The 23,610-nt window shown below is 35.5% G+C and overlaps 1 protein-coding gene across 1 annotated transcript; it reads right to left on the bottom strand.

Annotated features, from left to right (window-relative positions):
* Positions 1-979: 979 nt before the first annotated feature.
* LOC140140047 (crk-like protein) lies at positions 980-23,244 on the bottom strand. Its single transcript, XM_072161859.1, has 4 exons — positions 22,948-23,244; positions 13,862-13,978; positions 10,065-10,206; positions 980-5,797 (listed from the first exon to the last, which is right to left on the bottom strand). Exons 1-4 carry the CDS (start codon positions 22,968-22,970, stop codon positions 5,732-5,734), a joined length of 348 nt encoding a protein of 115 aa, XP_072017960.1. The 5' UTR covers positions 22,971-23,244; the 3' UTR covers positions 980-5,731.
* Positions 23,245-23,610: the final 366 nt, after the last annotated feature.

Here is a 23,610-nt window from a genome sequence, read left to right as displayed (position 1 = left end):
GCTCATTCCAGATCCCTTAAGGGAAGTGGTATGAACGTTTGGACAGTATTTATTGTGGGACATTAGAGCACATCAGACAAATCGAATTGCATTCTGAATACGAAGAATGGCCTTCTGATATCAAATAACTTTGTTTTTTTGAAATTCGCAATGTAATACAAATTTTATGACAAATTATTAAAATTTGATATTTTTCACATTTTTGAGATATAACAGTCCTCGAAGTAAATTTTTATAAATTTAATGATATATTCTTAAAGTGTATGTAGCTGGGAGGAAAAGCCGACGATCAATTGAAAATTTTGACTTTTCATATTGAAGATATGGATTTTTTTCCCAAAAAGACCTAATTTTTGTTGGTGTTTTGGGAAAAAAAATCCACATCTTCAATACGGAAGGTCAACATTTTCAATTGATCGTCGGCTTTTCATCCCACCTACATACACCTTAAGTATAAATCATCAGATTTATAAAGTTTACTTTGAGTACGTTAAATATCAAAAATATCAATTTTTAATGATTTGCCATAAAATGTGTATTACATTGCGAATATAAAAAAAAATCAAAATTATTTGATATCAGAAGGACATTCTTCGTATTTAGAATGCAATTCGATGTGTCTGATGTGCTCTAATATCCCACAATAAATACTGTCCAAACGTTCATACCCCACCCCTTAAGTAAGATGACAAAATGAAGACCACTCCTAACAAACCAAACAAACAAATATATCGCCCTCAGTCAAGATTTAAATGAATCCAATCAAAAGGTGTCCAATCAACACATCTGATTCGAGGCTAACGCCCCGGCAAAGGGACATGCAACTTTATGGGTCTTTTGCATAAAATACAGCAGAATTCCCCGGCGGAATTCTCGTGAATATAAGATTATCGACAATTTTCACAAATATTTTGGATATGATTCGTCAACTTTATAGAAAAAAAATTCTCGAATGAAATAGAAACGATGAAATGCTACATTGTGAATAAGTATGTTTTATTAATTGGAAACTCAATTCCCTCTTCGGAACAAGTTGGGTTACCCACTATTCTGGAGTACCTAGAAACGAAGCAATAGAATGAACGATCTTTATTGCAAATAATCATTCAATTCCATGTTAAACTTATCAAACACAAAATGTTTACAGAAAACGTTTATAATGTTGGGTTATATGAATGGTATTAGAGACATTGCGATTTTCCAAACGCAGCACGCAGCACGTAGCACGTACGTTTTCGCGTACGTTAATACGGTGTTGAATATTGCTAGTCTCGGTTCCAGACTGGATTGTGCTCATTCGTCACGAAGGAGAACAAGAAAGCCAGAATAAAGACTATAATATTTGATCTAATCTAACAGCTTCTAACCAAGGTCGATAGAGGGCATAGTGATGAAAAAATAGCAGTGAGCTGAGTCTCTGCATAAATTCAAACAGACCGCTTTTGATTTTGATTAAAATTTTGACCTACATGCTGATTAAACCTAATTGTTTTTTGTGCTCCCCAAATATTATAGTTGCCCCAAAACATATATTTTGGTAGATTAAAGATCACTACATACATACATACATACATACATACATCATGACTTTACTTTCAAAATGAGACTTTTTCGTCTTGAAAATTGGGCGCGTTGCATGGACTTAGACATGAGGTATAATCAGCATATTTCAACGTAGCATCTGCGTTTTTTATTCTACGTTGGATCCAAAATGGGAAATCGCAATGTAATTTTTTTAACGCAAAGTATCACACACATTTCAATGGGCAATCTCTGCGTGTGAATATTGCGTTTAAATTTGGTCCATTTTTAACACATCGTTGTACCTTTATTATAATGATTTGTTACAAACAAAAGGATCATAATAATAATTAGACTTTTCCTTCATATGTTCATTATCTTTGACTGTCTTTAATATATTGTGAAATAGACAAATTTTGTGCATTTTCAACGATGTATCTACGTCGACTTCGCGCGTGGAATATCTTCAAAAATAGCTAAATACGTGACCTCGCTTCGATACAGGAGAGTGGTTTTGAATGGATCAACGTACGTCCGATTTCTACGTTTGGAAATCGCAATGTCTCTATTATAAAGAATAAACCGTTTTAATAACATTCAAAAATTGCTGCAAAACATTCTAACTAAAAATGTAGTATTTTTCACATAACATGTTATTGTAGTTTATTTTCATTTAAAATGGCGTAAAATGTATTCATGACCTTTATATAGCCCGACATTAAACGTTATTAAAACGTTAGAACACCATCAGACTTTATCAGGCAACTGACCCGCTGGGCTGATCATGTGATACTAGAAGATAAGTTTTGCCATAGTCTCCCCCTTTCTAGCGGCTACTCCACTCTCTCCCAGATGGCTTCTTTGTTGCCTCTCCTGTGCCACTGTTCATCCTCACTGCGTCTTCCCTCGGTGTTAATGTTATACACAACGAGTATCACATGACCAGCCTAGTGGGTCAATTGCCTGATAAAGCCTGATGGTATCAGACCAGAATCAGACGCTGTAAAAGTAAGTTCCAGTAAAAAAAATTAATTTAAAACGACAATGTGATTTTAACGACTGGATGACTGAGAATAAACAGTGATTACTTGGTAGGCCTATATAATACATGTAAAAGTAAGTTAGATAGCGGACTGTGGGTACCGCGTTGATACACATCTAGTCTATAAAGATTCCAATCCCAAGTTCTCCTGAACAATCAGTATGTGCTTAATGTACTGGCTTTTCTTTAAACATGTTAAATCTGATAATAGTAAACAAATTGTTGCTCGAGAAGCGGGTCGAGAAGTGTAGCCACGAATTTGCTTAGCTCACCGATGAACTAACTATGTGATGCGATCAAGCAAAATCAGTCGGAACTCGGTAATATTGATTTTGAGATATAGCCAAACTAAGCAAATATTTCCTTTTGTTTCCTCTTGTTTTGGAAACTCTTTAATTGCTCATATCTTTGGAACTGGTTGCTCAATTTCAATAGAGTTTTCTGTAACATGCAGGTTTGTAAATGCCGTTCAGTATCCTATAAGAAACTGAAAATGTAATATTTCCGAGTTCCGACTGATTTTGCTTGATCGCATCACATATATCGTGTGCAAATTCGAAGCTAGAGTTCTCGAGTAAACGCACATGGGCATACATATTTACACGTAGTACAGCCTGATGGTGTCCCAAAAAGAGGCCTCTCCTCTCATTGCGCCCTCTTTTTCGTATATTTCTGAAAAATTGATCAAATATATTTTGGAATGTAAAGAAACCTTTAATTGTTAGCTTTAATAAACCAAAATAATTATTTCAATCAGCTCACAATTTTTGAAGATGTGCTCTTTTAAAGACAAGTACCCGTTTTTCACTCTGTCCACGGATAGCAAACAGTGGCTGGGATGGGTCATGTTGTGGAGTGGCCTGCAAGATCACCAGACCTCACACCACTTGATTTCTTTATGTGTGGCAAATATTACTGCTATATTCGGCGCACAAGGTTGGTAGGCAACGCAATTGATGCAATGAGGACTAGGGCTGAAACCTGTATTCGTCAAGGAGGCCTCCAGGTAGAGGGCAGAGCAGCACAGTAAACTGAAACTCACTTCAAAAGAACCAAAGACAAACTAAACAGCCCTTTTCAGAAATGACTTATGTTGTCAATAAAAAGAAAGCAAGAAACAATAAAGTAACAAAGTAAGAAACATAATAAAACAAAAGAGGCATAAACCGAGTAATTACAAGTATAGCAAAAGAGGTCCCATCCCATATCAATTTCGCCCAAATTATAAATCCATAACCCATAAGCCCACCAGTAAAGCCCATCCCCTAAAATAAAGTTGTTATTTTATAAAGTTATCATCGAGGAATGTTTTATATTCATGCATGGTATAATACAATCTTTAAAGTAGCCAAACCTCCTCCATGGACAGAGTGAAAAACGGATACATTTCTTTAAAAGGGCATATCTTCAAAAGTTATATGAGCCGATTGAAATAATTATTGTTTCGGTTTATTAAAGCTAACGGGTAATAATGGCTTCTATATACTTGATCAACTATTCTGAAATATGAGAAAAAGATGGCGCAATGAGGGTCTCTTTTTCGGACACCCTGTGGTACACAATAAAATTTACATATTTTACATACAATTATCAAGTAATTGCCTTCAAACTAAATATTTTAAGAATAATGCTGGCAACATTTACAATTGAAATTAACATAATACAATAGACCATTGTAAATTTATATTTAAGTCTAAATATCACAGAGCATAGTTTCTCCATACAAGGCATACCATCTAATCATATGACTATGGATATGATGGGCGAAACCCAGCAAACACAAAAATGTTTTAAAACGTTTTAAACATGTCATATGTTGGAGTTTGGTTCAGATACAAACGTTTTTGATAACATTAAATGTCAGGTCATGGAAACGTTTGAAATACACTACAACAACATTTCAAAAATGTTTTCAAGCAGTTGTTGTTAAATATTTTTGGCCAAATACTTTTGTCAAAAATAAAGGAGTATTTCGTGATCCCTAGCATCCTCTTTTTTATGACATTTTCAGTAGATATCCACGAAAAAATCTTATTCCCAAAATTTCAGTTGATTCCGATTTTGCGTTTGCGAGTTATGCATGATTATATGTAGTACACTGCTCCATAGACAATGTGTTGTTGTAATTTCCTTCTGGTATACCAGAACGAAATTCAAATTTCACGATATCTTTGCTGAACGAAATGATAAAATGGCGTAAATATTTGGTACATAAACATTATGTAGCCAGAGGTTTCCAGTGATGAGGCTGTGGATCACGAAATGCCCTTTTAATAACATTATGTCAGAATATTTGCAGTAGGTTATCAAAAAATGTTCTTTCCATAACCCGAAATTTAAACGTTTTCTGACAACCCTTTCTAACCTTTTGCGAATGATGTCGAAATGTTTTGGGTTTGCTGGGAAAACGCTTGAAACGATTTTGAAGTTTCTTCGATTAGTTTTGACATAATTAGGTCTATATCGTGCTAAGAATTCATCATTTTACATTTTTGTTAGTGACATTCCTACACTATATTCTAAAACCTTTCTTACTGGTCGACCGATCATGTAAAAAGAACTAGATCACGCCTGCGTCACGTAATGCTATGCAGATTGATCAGTAAATGAGAAATGAGGTGCTGATGTGATGATGACGTGATTCAATTAGGCAATCAGAACTCGACTTCATGTTACGCCATAAACTGCGCCACATCGGGCAGTGATAAAGGTCTTTGCAAGTAAGTAAGTGTAGTATGTCAGTAATCTTGGGGCAGCAGCATCTGAGTATACTGGTCGATAGCCTTGACGCCGAATTTGATTTGGCGCGAATTTCAAAAGCACGGGCCATCAAAGTTGCGCGCCATTTTATTTGGGGCGACATCTCGTCTATCATGTGTCTATATACAAGAGATCACACAAGTACCTTCAAAACCTGAGATAGCACCATTGTTCTAAGCCATCACACCGTATAAAGTGATACAACACACGCGCTGTCTTGTGGTACACGTGTATTTCTCAATTAAGCGTGATGATTTGTAACACGCGGTGCATACACTGTTGAGCAAAGTGTGCACATGGATACCAACGTAACGCTATATCGTAGCGTAGCTACCTGTGATGTCATTGTATCTAGTTACGTAATATATGTACAGATCCAATAGAGGCCATAAGATGCGTGTCTGTGAATTAGTACTTGAAACTTCCTCCAGGTGACCCAGGTGACGTAGGGCTCGGTAAACCTTCCTTGTTGGCCTGTAAATATTAAAACAGGGAAATTACAAAAATCAGTAAGTTTCAATCATCATTATCATCATCAACATTAGCACCATCATTATCATCATCAACAGCAGTAGCAGTAGCAGCACCCAACACGACTTTTCCAGCTTTCGAAATAAACCCTATCGCACTGCAATTTGCACTCCAAATTTCGCCTGTTGCGATACAACTTTACAAATGGGGTGCAAAATTGCGATACCACATTGTATTGACTTTATGTGTTGATTGCTTGCGACTGTACTTCAAATTGCTCTGGGTCAGTTTAAATTGCACCACAACTTTCACAATGGGATGCTCAAACCACCTCACTTCACGATCTAGAATGATAATATCCTCTGTATCAGTCATGGGATCAATCACCGGACTGAAAGAACCATAAGCGACGAAAACAAAGTTCCTCGTGAGAAAGATCACATTGAAGGAGCTCTAAGGAACTGCGGTTTTTCTGACTGGGCCTTTGAGCAGGACAAAAGAAAAAGAGACGCTTAAAAGCTTCAGTAACCCCCTGTGAAGATTCTGAACATGCCACTCGCAATACCACGATAACCATCCCCCATTGTTCTCGGCTACTGTGATGTTGTCTCCGATAGATTTATTACGGCATTACAACCGCGTTTATTAAAAGCCCAAATTGTTTATGTTAATAAATGTGGGCAAGCGGACTGCACAGAAGCATTATGTAGGTGAAACAAAGCAATCCCTCAAAGCTCGACTTGGACAACATAGACGTCCTAGTTCTATTGACTGGTAATCGTACTCCGGCCACCTAATTGATATGGAGGATATTATCATTCAAGATCGTGAGTACTTTAATACAGGTGGTTTGAGCGGGGAGTTTGAGAAGAGATTTGTGAACGAGTGGAGAAGCCATCCCTCAACCAACGAGGGGTCTGAGATTCTAACTTTTACATGCATGGGATTCATCAATTCAATATTCCTTGCCGATTGACATTTGACCAGTCTCTCATTACATCAATATTGAAGCATCTTTGCAATTGCCAGGCAGCTATCTTCGAGTCGACTATATTTATGACGTGACCCATGCGCACGTGACCCACTACATAGCAAGATCAGCAAGGGTGACCAAATCCTCATGTCAATGACATGGATAAAAACGCTTAGGTATAAATATCATCAAACGTGTTACAAATGGGGGATTCCGAACATTTTGACATTTTGAAAGTATTTGATGACCATGCTGACGGAAAAAATATTTATCGACAGAAACGTTTTCAATAATATCACAAAGTTAAACAAAATAGTAGGCATATCACCTCAAAAATAATCGCAGCAGAAACACGTTATTTAATGTTCCTACATTATTGAGCTTTATTAAAGCATCAAAAATCAAAAACAGAATTGAAATCGGTCAATGCATTGTGATGTAGTGTCAATTTAAAGATGCTCGTAGATGGAATGAAATCCTGCCACAAATGGCTGTAATGACAAAATTGGCACATTTCGAGATTTTGAAGGTATATTTGGACGCTTGCTTGAAAAAGCAGCGTTAATTTAAATATCACATGTTAAATGCCTATCTTTCCTGACTTCGTTACAGAAAACAAAATTAAAAAATCTATCATTGAATAATCATAATAAATTAACCAAATATACTATTTTAGCAATTTCGCCAATCTGCAGACAAATTAAATCTCAAAAAATGACTAAGTTCAGCTAATTAATATGCAAAATTGATGCCAATAGAAAACCGTACATGATATAAAGGTGCGGGTTTTTTTGCACACAACGTTCTTTCAATTGATAACAAAAAATACACAAAAAGTAATTAATTATGCAAATTAGGTAATTACAGCTAATTATGTATTTATGCTATTATTATGCAAATTAGGCATGAGTAATTTTAGGTTTTTTTCAATATTTAATGAACGTCTGTTCATTCATCATAATTTTTTAAGTATGATCCTGTTATGAGGTTGAATAAATGAACTGCAGTTAATTATTTAAAAACAATACAAAAAAATAAAAAGTTTGACATTTTGACGGTGTCTTGAATATAATTTTAATTTTACTGTAAACATGGTATGTGTCACCATTACTCAAAGCCATGTCCGAAAAGTAAAAATTAAAATTCAGTTGCAATGAGGCTTTAAATTAACATTTTGTCATCTGGATTAACACGGGAGGACAATCGGTAAAGTGAACAGCAATTTTACTGTACCGCGTATACAAAAATAGTATGGCCTAGGACACACACAATGGCTTAGAGCTATTGTGGTTTGGAAAATTACTCCCTAAAAAAACCATTGATTAATGTTTTGCTTCAACTGGTTTTAGGGAAGTGTTTCATTTGTTGTCGACGGAATTAATTTACATGCTAAGAAAGATTAGTATTTCAGCTAAATGGTGGTAGTTCCTTTACTTCAATAGGCCTATATTTACTGATTTATGAGCGATCTTCAAAAATCCATAAAAACAGGCAGTAGCTCTTAAACAAAACAATTTTTAATTTTGGAGGACCCGATGTTAGCCTCGGAAAGGCTTCACACATCATATATTAAAAATTTAAACAATTTGGATAAATGAAGCATATGAAGAAATTCATTTATCGACATGGATGTTTTCTAAAATTGGCCAAATTTGAAGCGCGCCCTTTTCAATTCACTGTTATGCTTGCATGCACAGTGTAGCAGAATTATTGTGCAGCCACTGTGACATACCTAAAAATAGATAATTTTGCACAGTCTGGTGTTCTTTACTTTCCATTCAAATGTAGAGGAAGACCACAAGCTGGATCGAAGGTTACTTCCAGACTTCCTATCTATCAGCTGTTATGGCAGTGCGGAGGTGGTCACGTGCGTATTTATAAATACGTATTTATAAATATATTTGAAGCATATTGCTAGATGAAGTCCAGTGAGATTAAACGAAAATTTGCAAAATTCGAGAGGCCAGTCCATTTAAATAGATTGTAATGGCTACAATTCTGAAATTTCAGGCACGTTTTTGGTTCTACACCGCCAGATGACATCATTATAAGAGGCGGTACCCAGCAAACACAAAAACGTTTTAAATAAGTTATATTTTGGCTTTTGGTTTAGGTAAAAACGTTTTAATAACATTAAAATGTCGGGTCATATAAAGGTCATGATAACGTTTTAAAACGCACTACAACAATATTTTTAAATGTTTTCAAAAATGTTATTGTAAACTATTTTTGTAAACATTTTTGCCAAATATTGTGTCAATACTTTTAAAAATAACATTATGTTAAAATATTTAAATGTCGGGTTATATAAAGGTCATGAAAACGTTTTTAAAACGTTATTGAAAATATTTTGGGCAAACATTTTTCGCAAAATATTTTTTCAACCCTAAAATAACATTCTGTTTAGAATGTTTTGTATCCAGTTTTCAAGAATGTTTTTGGAATGTTATTAAAATGTTTTTATACCCTTTATATAACCCGACATTTAAACGTTTTCTGTAACACATTTTTGTTTACTGAGCAGTAGATTATCAAAAAATGTTTTTTAAGGTTATGAAAACGTTTTATACTCTTACTTTACCCTTTATATAACCGACATTTAAACGTTTTCTGACAACCTTTTATAACCTTTTGCGAATGAGGTCGAAAACGTTTTGTGTTTGCTGGGTATGCTGTAAGATTGACCACTGCGAAAAATCAAGCCGCTTTCCTACCAAATCATTGTTGGCTACATGGTAAAGGATATCATAAACTTTAGGCAAAATCGTGTGTTTTGAATAAACCAGGGAGTTTTAACATGAAAAAATGACAAATTCCACACATAAAAGAATATACATGTAATGATGTGGCGTGGAACCTACAGAGTCTGCCGATATTGTCCATGTTGTTTTGTGAGTGACGTCACATATCATGTCTCGCGTCTCTCGGAGTCGGAGATGATTTGCACAATCTCGGAAACAGTTAGGTTGACCGTAGAGTCTATAGACGAATCCAATGAGCCAAGTGATGGTCAGAATTCAGTCAGTCTTTACCTGCACCAAACTTAGTGTTGTTACTGCCCAATTGGGTGGATTGAATCCGCTTAAAAATCGATGTTGAATTGTATTGTGTTGAAAACTTTCATCATTCTTTTGTCTACGTGTAACGCGGGTGATGGAATGCAGTTTAATAATCCCCGCCAAGGCCACAACATTTCACATTTTAGGTGGAATAGACCTAAGGGGGACTCGGCTATGGCTGCCATTGAGGTGTAGGAATGCGTGAAAATGGATTCGTCTATACACCATGTATACTTACTATTTCGGTGAGAACACATGTGTCCAGCATATGTGTTTTGTAGAAATCAATGATGGCTGTGATGTCTACAAACTGACGATCTTCTATTGAATAGCGCCCTCCTTTTCTCTCGATAGGATAGTCACCGACCCTGCCATTTTCGCTATGCGATTAAACAAAAAAAAGTTTTATTCATTTTAAGATATCGACAAAACAAGCCAATTTGTATCAATCAAAATGGTCGAAATTTATATTATTTAACAATATTTATTTGTACAGATGGTAATAATTATACGACCATCAAAAATAAGTATGCCCTACGCTAACCGTACGTCACGTAGGCCATAAGTGGGATATTTTTTGGTATACCTGAACACCTAAATAGTTTTAACTATTAAACTGTTTAGCTCCCAAATTTGGTACAATTGTGCACTTTGAGCCACCAGCCTGGGTGACTCACACTCCAGTAATTTCAGATTATTGAGCTCAGTAATACATCAAAGAATGTCTTCCAATTCATGAAAACAAATAGATAATCAGCTTATCAGATTAAAAGCTTAGAGGGAAGGTCTTGCTGCTCAGCGAGTGTTTGTAATTATCAGAAGGTTTTCTCCAAATTCATTATCTGATGTGAAGTACATACAGTTGGTCCACTTCGAAGTACAAAGTAAGATGCGCACATTTCGCGTAAACGTATCTTGCGTCGCGTATTAAGACGCTCATGCATTTGTGTGCATTTTAAGATGTGGATGTATTTTGGATTTGATTCCTAGTGACCGTTAGAGGTCACGAAAGGTCACACATGGGTCAAAATTTGAAAATACTTCAATCTTGTTGGCAGATACACCAAATTATTATTATTATTATTATTATTACAGGACATTTCTATAGCGCTCTACAGATAACACAGCGCTTTTGCTCCAACACAAAATACACAAGAAAAACTAAATAAAAACAACAACAAGAAATTACTGATTTGGAAAAAGATACATCTTCAGAAGACGTTTAAAAGCAGCCACAGATTCCGCTTCTCTGACATAAACAGGGAGCTTGTTCCAGTGCTGGGGCCCGAAAACGGTGAAACAGCAATCCCCGGCTCTTTTACTGGAGCGAACTGTATAGAGCCTTGTTTTGTCAGATGATGAGCGAAGCCTGCGACTGCTTCTAGATGAATCTGGATGATTATAAAACGTGACAAGATCTTGTAGATATGCCGGAGCAGTACCTGATATGCAGTTGTATATGTGCAACATGATTTTGAAATTAATTCTTTCTTTCACCGGGAGCCAATGGAGGGTATTCAACAAATCGGCAGAGCACCTGTCTCGTCCACATGCGAAGATCAGCCTGGCTGCCTTATTTTGGAGACGCTGCAGCCGTTTTAGGTCCATTTCACGGGCACCATACATGAGGGAGTTGGCATAGTCTATGCGAGACAAGACAAGTGCTCTGACGGCATGATGACACGCATCCTGACTGAGAAAACGTCGTATCCGCCATAAGTTACGGATGTGAAAGTTGAGAGTTTTACAAAGATTGCTAATATGGGAAGACATATTAAGAGCTCCATCAAAAACAACACCTAAGTTCTTAACATTGGCAGATGGTTTGATTGAGTGGTTACCCAAGCTCAGCTCAATGACGGGAAGCTTATTGAGAGCTCTATTGGTGGCAATGATGAAAAATTCCGTTTTGTCCTGATTGAGCTGCAGCTTGTTATTAACCATCCAAGAGTTAATATCAGAAATACAAGCACACATGTTATTGAGCACACGCTCACGATCACCACTGACTTTGGGTTCAAAGGCAGCATAAAGCTGTATATCGTCAGCATAACAATGAAAGCATATATGTTGTAACGACGAATGATTTCACCAACGGGAACGGTATACATGATGAAACACTGAGGGCCAATGATGGAACCCTGGGGTAATGAGTAAGTGAGCGTATGCTCACTAGACATGTCGTTGTTAATTACCACTCTGACGTTACGTTGATTAAAATATGACCTATACCAGGAATGGACTGTGCCATCGATATTGAAATCTGATTTGAGTCTATTCAACAGGATATGGTGATCCAGCGTGTCAAAGGCTGCTGACATGTCAAGCAGCACCAGGAAGACAACTTTACCATGGTCCACGTACTGGAGGATGTCGTTTTTACCTTTAACAGGGCGGTTTCAGTACTGTGAGACCTCTTATAGGAGGATTGGTTCACTTCACCCAGGTTGTAGTTGTCAACATGTGTGACTACTTGACATGACGCAGCCTTTTCAACAACCTTACACATGAATTTCATGTTGGCCACTGGCCTATAGTTCTTTAGGATATTGTTGTCAAGATTTGATTTCTTGATCACTGGAGTGATAATAGACTCTTTGAGTGCATTTGGAAAAATACCAGATATTAACGAACTGTTGACAATTTTTGTGAAAATCGGCAACAAGATCGGAAGATTATCCTTTACAAGCCACGTCGGCAGAGTATCTAAGTTACATGTTTTACTAGGAAACCTTTTTATGCTCTTCTCAATATCTGTCTCAGATAGCGGAGTGAATGTGTTTCAGCAACAGTTAATGTTAGCATCAAGATTACAGGGTTCTATAGAGTCAGAATTCGCAATACTATCATCAGTAGAACTAGGAGAAACATTAACATTGGCCCTGATCTTCTCAACTTTTTCGATAAAAAAGGAGAGAAACTTGTTGGCAAGAGCTTGATCAGGACACTCAAAAACAGGTAGTATTTTTTGAGATTTGTTAAGCAACCCATTAACTGTAGCATACATATCTTTAACATTTGATTCAGCGAACTTATTGGAGAAATACTCAATTTTAGAGTCAGTGATAAGTTTAATGACTTGATTCTTTTGAGCGACAAATTCTTCATTATCTTCCTCAGATTGACTCTTTCGCCACTTTCGTTCCAGTCGTCTTCTGATACGCCGGGCTAGATGGATGTCTTCGTTGTACCAAGGTAGTCTGTGTCTTATAGTACGCTCCCTGGTGGTAATAGGGCAGACTTCATCAAGCACAGACTTTGTTAAGGACTCATACGCATCAGTAAGGACATTTGGATCCTCACAGTCAAGAGGGAACTCAGACATGCGCTTTTGCAAAAGTTCGGTAAACTGCTCAGGTTTCATTTTACCAAATTGGCGTGAGCGAATAACCGATTTACTTGTTTAATTATTTGTCTGGTCACAAGGATGTCAAAAATGCATAGTTGTGCTATCTATGACCAATCGTTACAGAGTAATTCTACAAAAACCTCATTTTTGGGTGAAACAGCACATTCTTGGTTGTACAGGGGTAGAAAATTTCAACTTGCTCCGATTTTGGTGGCAAATTGTGTGTCTTGACATAAGAATCAAGAAACAATAATTATAGGACTTACCATCTAATAGCGAGCAACAGGGCCCTATGGCTTGTCAATGGCATTTGACATTTTAACCTCTAATCTCAGTAGGTTAACACAGGATATATGCACAACCAAAATGTGCCATTTTCATATTGTTTATAAACAAAATTTATGAGAATAAAATCTTTAAAAATATTCTCCTAAAACGAAATACGCGTGGATTACAGGAAATTTGTGTTAGCCTTAAATTTTAGATCTTCATTTGCCAATAGGACATATGACAACCTAACAAGAGACGTATATCCCTATTCAAGTCATTAAGCTGAATTTATACTCCATCGCTGAGCGATAAGTGATTTGTTTCTAGCCAATGAGAGAGAGCGCTTTTGGCTGAGTTGCGAAAAGCGCGCTATTTTATTGGAGTATAAATTGAGCTTTATTTTAAAGTGCACTTACTTGACACAAAGTATAAAACGCCCTCCTTTGGTTGAAACTTGTACCAGATACGTTCCCGTTTTTGTTCCTTGCAATCTTCTTTTTACTTCGTCATCGTCAATCTTACCAAAATACCACCTGTTAAAGAAACAAGAAACGGACTATTCCTTTTGAAATCCACACTCCCTCGTGGAAGATTTAGCTAAAGTCTTCCACAGAGGGAGTATATGGTTTCAATAGAATAGAAAATTGGTTAACTTCCGCTTGAAATACACACTCCACTTGTGGAAGATATAAGTAAAGCTATATACAGGGGAGTACGGCTTTCAAAATAATTAACCTTAGCTAATTTCAATTGCAAATCATACTCCCTCTGTGGATTACTTTTCTTAAATCGTCCACAGGTAGATTTGAAATGAAAAATCACAATAACGATCAGTGTAAATGTAGACAGTGACGTGTGCAAAAAGGGGAGGGGATAAGGCCCCACCTTTATAGTCAGTTGCATGCACCCAGTCGCGGGTAACATTAAAGTGCTACCGATTACGGGGAGCGAAGCAAGGACCCCCGCACTTTTTAAAACCTGCCCAAGTACAAAGCCTCAAGCGCTAGTCCTAAGGGTAGCTGGTCCTTAGGTTTGTTAGTTCGAAAATAAATTTTCGCTAATCCGAGAAAAAAACACCCGGTTCACTAGTCCGAAAAAATGATTCGGTAGTCCGAAACATAAAAAGGGTTCGCTAGTCCAAAACTTTTTACTGGTATTATCTCTTCTTTCTTTTACTATTTCCCCTCTTTTCTCAATTTTCGTTCATGTAATTTGTTTGATCTTTCTTTCCTTCGAACGTATTTCGTTCAGTCAGTGCTAGGATAGTTCATATACTTTATTGCATGGATAATGTTTGAGGACTCAAGTTAAGCCCAGACTCGTACCCATGTTGAACTTGATCTTCCACTCAAAGTCAAGTGCCAACTGCCAACTCACTGAACTCTCCTTAAGTTTTAAATTGACTTCCCTGGCAAGTAACGGTAGAAACAAAACACAGAATTACAGGTGGTGATGATTGAAGCGTGCGCGTGTAAACCCTTAAACTCAAGCCCGGGCGCTTTTTTGCAACCATAATCGGCCGTAATACCAATAACTCTTAGGGCAATGGTTAGGGTTTAGGGTAAGAGTTAGGGCTCGGGTTCACAGTTGTTTGATGGGATCATTTATTAGTTTTTCAAACAAAACATCATGTATAACCAAATTTTAGGCTTAAACAGCTAAAAGTGATATCGTGCTAATGTATACAGATGCTTTTGAGTCGTTCTCAACTTAAATTTCCCCTCTTTTACAAAATTATTCACATTTGTAGTATTTTTTAAAGCTTTTTCGGATATAAAATGTATATATCAATGACAAAATTGGTGGCGCTATTTAGTTACCGGACACTTTTCTTGCAACCATAATGGGCCGATACCAATAACTCTTAGAGCAAGGGTTAGGGTTTAGGGTAAGAGTTAGGGCTCGGGTTAATTACGGTTAGGGCCAGTAGTAGGGCTAGTGTTTATGGTTATGATTAGGGTTAGCGTATTGGGGCCCATTATATGGTTACAAAAATAAACACGCAGTCTGGAATCGGTCCAGATTCCGGATCCATCAAAAAGAATGAAAGAAAAGTTGTTGCATTGGACTCGGATTAGTCGGATAGGTGAACTCGACTTAAACACCAGTTCCATTGCAAGTTCTAGTGATCTACAAATATATAAAATTTTATAATACAGTAGTTGTAACTATAGGTGACTCCACACGACGAGAGCCGGATCCTATAATTAAAACGTTTCAATGGGATCGCCTGGTAAGTGTATCCACAATAGGAAGTGCCTGAAGCTCTAAAACACATTTCTGTGATCTCATCTATTGTGCGCACACGGTATCTCGACATGCGCGTCCTACACACATACTTGTCTTACTAATCATGCTAATAATAATAATATTACCGAAAAAAAAAAATTACGAAATTAACATCCAAGAAATAGGCGCGTATAGTGAGCCCGTGTTTGTAAGTGTGTTGGTGTGGGGGTGTGTGTGTGTGCTTGCCCTTCCGAGGACTCCAACAACAACAATTAACAACACACCGACACAGCGAGGATATTGTGCATAACGAGGACCTAAATACGCGTACTCGCTACGGAAACCTAATTAAACGGCGAAAATGAGGTTTTATACCCTATAGCTTACGTCCTCGCAGTAGTGTTAACCGGTTTGACACTTGTTCGGTTTTACCGACTTCATGAGGGCTTGACATGACAAGTCCAAATCGAGGGCTTAGAGCCAGAAGCAGGTATGTCCATTTGTTTTTTCAATTACATGTTACTCATTTCGGCAACAAATGTACGGTTAATTATGCCCTAAATACAAGGGACTTTGGGGTATATGCATGGTCACTTTAACAGTTAGTTAGACGCAAGTGACCATGCATATACCACAAAGTCACTTACATTTTCTTATGGAGGGCAGAATTAACCGTCCATTTGTTATCAAAATGAGTAACATGTAATTGAGAAAACAAATGGACATATATAGCTGCTTCTGGCTCTAAGACCTCGAAATGTCCTCGGTGTGTCGGTGTTTTGTCATGTCAAGCCCTCATGAAGTCGGTAAAACCGAGCAAGTGTCCAACCGGTTAACACTACTGCGAGGACGTAAGCTATAGAGGGGATAGTAGGGTATGAGACCTCATTTTTCGCCGTTTAATTAGGTTTCCGCAGCGAGGACGTGTAATTCAGTATCGAAGTTACGTAATGTTACTATGTCAACGGGATCACGCGCTAGAGTAATGAACCACGATCGAAATGATCACCACATAAAGTATATGGCACTCGAAGGCATACCAAAGTAGCGTGATCCGGTAACCAAGAGAATTACGTAACCACTTCGATGCTGAATTAGGTCCTCGTTATGCACAATATCCTCGCTGTGTCGGTGTGTTGTTATGTTGGAGTCCTCGGAAGTAATGCAAGGCAAACGCACACACCCCCCACCCCCACACCCACTGTAAAACCGTAAAAAACGGTCTCACTATACGCGCTCATATCTTGGATGCGAATTTCGTAATTTTTCAGGTCCTCAGTAATAATAGTAAGACAAGTATGTGTGTAGGACGCGTATGTCGAGATGCCGTGTGCTCGCACTAGAGGAGATCACAGGAATGCGTTTTAGAGCGGTTCCCCACTCTCGTATGATGGAGTCCCCCGTAATAATTCAATGCTACTGAAAGTTGTTTACTACATACTAATAACGCACAGGCCTATTCTAGAATGAGTAAATAGAAAAGGTAAATAAAACTAAGATCAGATTGACGTTGTTTCTGTTATAAAGGTCATTTTACCCACAACAGATAAGGGTGTTTATGTAAATTTAGATAAGATATTATTTGATATTTTGCGATCGGATGCAAATAAATACATGTACAAAATTAATATTGCAACGTTACAAACGAGAGAACTGGTCAGTAGGGTGTCTATTTTTTACATTCTAGTCACTCAAATTATTTTTTTCTACGAATGATAATAATATCATCAATTTGATTTTTAGGATGGGAACAAGAATCGATCCTCTTTCTTTGGGACAAAATCTAGTAAAATGTACAGTTTTCTTTATGAGCAGAAAAATAGTTCAAAATCAGAACTCCTCAATTTAAGAGCTTAGTTTGGACATTTCCGTGATATTTCATTCACTTAATTGTACTTCCGGCTTTTACAAGGTCATTGGCAACTGGAATTCCAGTCGTTTTTTAGAAAGTAAACTTGGAAATCCAGTCATTTCTGTTATTGAAAAGATTCTCCTCTATAGGGAGTGTGTACTTATTGAATAGCCCATTAGCCTGACGTTACTTTATTTCATACAAAGAACATTACCATCTAGTAGTAGTCATGTGAAATCGACAGGATATTGGACTGTGAGGCTGCGATCACAGAAGTATACGGTATACGCTATTCGCTCTACGAAATACGCTCATTCGATCAGGCTGAGGTCACATATTTTTTGTATACTTCTATGTGAACTCAGCCTGATCGAATGAGCGTATTTCGTATAGCGAATAGCGAATACCGTATACTTCTATGTGATCGCAGCCTAATGGATGAATCTTCAACTTTCAGTTTGTCGAATTTTCAGCGATTGCGATACTTTTGGCCAGTGTGTGTACTATTGCTAACGGTCAATATAAGTGTCTATGACAGACATGTACTCCGGAAATTGTAATTGTATAGTATTCCTGAGCTAAACAAGATTGGACAATATAATCCAAATGTGAAATAAGGCAGCTTTCGTACACCTTTTGATTTTTTACATTTACAGTTCGTTTTGAATCCTTTGCACGGATTCAATAGATAGAGCAGTCAACGGTCTGCTTTTGGTTTTCTTTTTGACCTGAGAAATGGATGAAAAATAAGGTGTGATTTTCAAATAATATTGTTATAATTCAAGAATAGTGTTACAAATTTTCGCAATTCAAAACTGCATGGTAGCTGTCTTATTACAAAATAACTTCTTTTCAGCTCTGTTTCGTTCACAAATTAAAATACTCAAAGAGACACCCTGTATGTTGTGTTTTGGATATCAGCTCCTCGTATATGTACAGATATTTGCAAGTTACCATAGTTATAGACTACTCCGTAGTCCACTTGTCCATTGTCATGATTGTGCATACTCTGGATATTGCATTTAAGCTTAAAACTCCGATTTAATTAATATGTGCACAATAGATAGATTTTCACAACTGATCATCTTTTCAGTCACCGTACTCCCTCTGTATGTTAGCTTCCCAAGTGGACTACTGACTTTGGATTGCGGATAACATTTTTAACATGGGACTCTATGGAGAGTTAGGCCAATTTCTGGCCTAACTAAAATTGGTCATGATGTAATGCATCTTTAAATGAATCTGGCTTGTGATTTGTCGCCCAGATCTCGTTATTGTTATTTAAAAATCCTCCCGACACGTACCATTACCATTAAATATACATGGTACACATCTATCTTTGGAATGCGGCGCTTTTGTGCTGGCGCGAAAGTTGGTGGATGAACGTACGCATCTATAGCGGGTATTGTACCACCATGCTTAGTCTTGTGGTTAGATTTGATTGATAAACAAGTATGATTGACAGTGTGTTTTAGAGAACGAAGTCCCTGGGTAAAGTTCTGCTTAAAAGTGAAAGTCCATAGTCGATTTGTAATTCGTAATAAACTGGCAGATTCTAAAATTAGAATTGTTCAGTATTGAAGTGCCATTATAGTTATGCCATTATGATATGTTGCATTCAATAATATAAGCCTACGTATACTTTACTTTTACTGTCACAAATATAATTATATAAACTTTTTCATAACCATTTTATACTAGTATTTTGATGTAATAAATATCAGTATAATTTCGAGTTCAAGTGAATGCGTTCATCATGATTAATAACGTATTTGTATTTATCAAAAGTCTACCATGGTTACAACACTAATAATTAACGTAGATCATAACTTTATTAGTTTTTATTAAAATTTGTTTCCTAACATTTGAAACTTAATGATTTAAAATACAAATTATAGAAGTTGATACTTATTTAATTTTATCACATCACATTTGATCAGTACCCGCTCATATAGAAAATATAGGCCCACTGAATGAGTGAGTCTCGCGTTGTATGTATAAGACTTCTACATAGCATACATATTCATTTTTCCTTTTATTAATTTCGCTTGTGCAAATAAAATAAAGTCTCAAAAATTCTTTTGAGTGGTAAAATGTGTTTAATAGAATCCAGGGACGGTGTTGAACTTGTCACGCGTGAGTTACCAATGGTGTTTGCATGGCACCACTGCCTCAGTATTGTGTTATTTCAACACAAGTTCAGGTTTGAGGTTTCGTGGTAGCCTATGTTAACACATAAGGGCACTCGGTCGTTTACAGCAATTGACGCTCATTAACCAAATTGATTGATCTTGTGGGTGAAGAATTATATATCTGAATTAATCGCTCCAATTAAGATTGTACTATTATATCATGTTTATCACTGTCTTAACCCTGGAATTATGGAAACGTTTGGGTCTCATAATTGTTGGTCTAAAGTATATTACAATATACACATGGCTAAGATTTAACGAATCCATCTGTGAGGCCAAATTTGGGCAAAAATGTTCAGAGACAAAAAAATTGTTGCCCTAAAATGCCCACCAGTAGGCCTACCCTAAATAAATAAATAAATAAATAAATAAATAAATAAATAAATAAATAAATAAATAAATAAATAAATAAATAAATAAATAAATAAATAAATAAATAAATAAAAATATCCACCAGGCCCCCATATTTCCTAGGATGGGAAGGTGGTTGATGGATTTAAACAGTGCAGTGATTGCAATAATTTTAATATTTTACGAAAGAAAGAATAAAAGAAAGATTAAATGAAATAAATTAACAAATAACTAATAAATAATTAAGCCAAAATATAAACTTACCCATGATTATTTTATGAAATTAGTTTTGTTGTCGACTTGTTTATTTATATAAATTATTATTATTATTTTTTTTATTTATAACATTCGGCCGAAGCCAGGCTAATCCCAATAGTGCTCAGAGGCTACTAAATTCAAGGGATGCCTCCAGATATGACGGGACAGGGATATGGGAAGAGGTCCGATTTTAGAAGCAGGAGGAAAACCGGAGCACCCGGAGAAAAACCTGCGAGGACGAGCATGGATCGGGTTGTGTTAGCGCAAAACTACACAAGTGTACAATTTGAGGGGAATGCAGTAATCAATCTGTATATATAATAACACAATTATGCAGATACTATGGCGGTTTTTAATATTTAAAAAAGAGGGAGTGCCAGCTGTTACTGCATATTAAATTCCATATCCCTTCAAAACTATTGTATATCATCATATTTTTTTAGTTCACGTGTATACATAATTATTATAATTTTAAAGATTGGCATCACTCATTAATTCAAACAAAATACTGATAGCTCTAGCATACATGAGCATTTTACTCTTTTTTTTTACACGACTCACTCGGATGTGTAACAATGCTTGTTGCTATATTCATATTGGTTATTTTAGTATTGATTTTATAGCGAAACATTGTTAACACACAAATAATGAAATTATGCACCATTGCACCATGTTCAAATGCACATTACAGCATTGCAATTAATTTCGTGTTATATGCTGCACTGCACTTGGTTATAATTATCCATATTTTGATATAGGAACAAATTAAAAATTAAAACACAGTTATTTAACTGAAAACATGTGACTATTAAACAAAAATTAAAAATATTACCAGACTTGACATCAATTAGGTACCGGATCGCAATTTCATAAGGAATCATTATAATTAGTTTTGTTGCCAATTAAATGTTGCAAATTTATTATTTATTTATTTATTTATTTATTTATTTACTTGGAGAAAGGTGGCTATGGCTATCTTCGTGCAGAGTGCTCGATGCATTAAAGCAGAGCTAATAATACGAGTAGAGGAACTTGTGGAACGAAAGTTGTAACTCTGAGTTTCACGCTAATGCGATCATCACGCTCATGCGATCATCAGTTGTCTGATGATCGCATTAGCGTGAAACTCAGAGTTACAACTTTCGTTCCACAAGTTCTACTCGTATTTATTTATTTATTTATTTATTTATTTATTTATTTATTTATTTATTTATTTATTTATTTATTTATTTATTTATTTATGTATTTATTTATTTATTGCCTCTGATAAATTGGCCAATTCAACGTTTTTCCTCCATTTTGTTATACAAAATTGGCAAAAAATATCGTTAAAACATGTCTTTAGAAGTATTAATTAATGATATAATTGTGTGATTAACATTTTCAATTAGTAATAAGATTTCTTTATGTCTATAGAGAATTGTTATAAAATACATTGTTATGCAATTACATCAGTCTTCTTAGGTATGTAATATTAAGTTGTAACTTAAAAAAAACCCCATTAAATTATTTAGATCACGATATAGGCCCTATCTAATAATAAATAATAAATTTTCTCTGATGCAAACATAATTTATAAAATCATTAGGCTTTAGCATAACACTTTGGTCATTATAATTGTTAATGTATGCCTCCATGTACATGGATTGACGAGTTTAACTATTGCGCAAATGTTGAAGCTGAAGTACAAAATAGAATATCTCAAAGATCACGTCGCTACTTATTTGTTTATTTCATACTATTCCTTTTATTTTCTAATTTGCATTAAGGGGTTAGGGCGGGGTGGGGTATGAACGTTTAGACTGTATTTATTGTGGGACATTAGAGCACATTAGACATATCAAATTGCATTTTGAATACGAAGAATGTCCTTCTGATATCAAATAATTTTGATTTTTGAAATTCGCAATGTAATACACATTTTATGGCAAATCATTAAAATTTATATTTTTGATATTTAACAGTACTCGAAGTAAACTTTATAAATCTGATGATTTATACTTAAAGTATATGTAGGCGGGATGAAATGCCGATGATCAATTGAAAATGTTGACCTTTCGTATTGAAGATATGGAATTTTTTTTCCCAAAACACCAAAACAAAATATGTCTTTTTGGGAAAAAAATCCATATCTTCACTATGAAAGGTCAAAATTTTCAATTGATCGTCGGCTTTTCCTCCCAGCTACATACACTTTAAGAATATATCATTAGATTTATAAAATTTACTTCGAGGACTGTTATATATCAAAAATTTGAAAAATATCAAATTTGTATAATTTGTCATAAAATTTGTATTATATCGTGAATTTCAAAAAATGAAAATTATTTGATATCAGAAAGACATTCTTCGTATTCAGAATGCAATTCGATGTCTGATGCGCTCTTATGTCCCACAAAAAATACTGTCGAAACGCTCATAACGCTCATTCCAGATCCCTTAACGTTGCATGTGGTCGTTCCTTTTTTAAAGGTTACGAGTACACTATCATATAATTTATAACAATACAATTGTTATTAATATTTTTGTATGAAAAGTAGCACCGTTTTGGTATTTGAGCACCAAATGATATTTCGCTATAGCTATATAAATAAAATATGAAATTATTATTATTACTCACGGTTGTTTGCTAGTCATTGACATTATACTGCGTTACACACGTACACTAAATACCACAAATACAATTCCACCTGTTGCGTATACCACTGGAAACAGCAATTAGAACAAAACCTAATTAATATTGTGAAGATACCTAATCATATCAATTAGCATCAAGATATGAGCATCCAAACCGACCGTTATCTTCGCGTAGTATTTAGTATAAATAATAGTATACACCGGCCAATATATTGTATTAGCTGGTAAGCAAATTTGAATGTGTACTACACATCGGTTTGTTTACATCGAAAATTGAATACAATATTAGGGACGTGTGGTGTAAAATACAATGGTTCCCATAATGCCCGTGAACGTGACCGAGCAATGGTATTTTATCATTTTTAAAGAAAAAATCTAGGTTTTGTTCATTTTTGTGTAAAATTGGTTCTCAAGGACGGAGCGTTATACCAGATGCAAAACGATATGCGTGTAAATAAAATCTAGTAATCTATTTACTTATTTATTTATTCATTTATTTATTTATTTATTTATTTATTTATTTATTTATTTATTTATTTATTATTATTATTATTATTATTATTATTGTTATTATTATTATTATTATTATTATTATTATTATTCTTATTCTTATTCTTATTCTTATTATTATTGTTATTATTATTAT

The sequence above is a fragment of the Amphiura filiformis genome, chromosome 18 (genome assembly GCF_039555335.1).
Source record: "Amphiura filiformis chromosome 18, Afil_fr2py, whole genome shotgun sequence".
Classification (NCBI taxonomy): domain Eukaryota; kingdom Metazoa; phylum Echinodermata; class Ophiuroidea; order Amphilepidida; family Amphiuridae; genus Amphiura; species Amphiura filiformis.
This window is presented reverse-complemented; position numbering and strand designations above follow the sequence as displayed.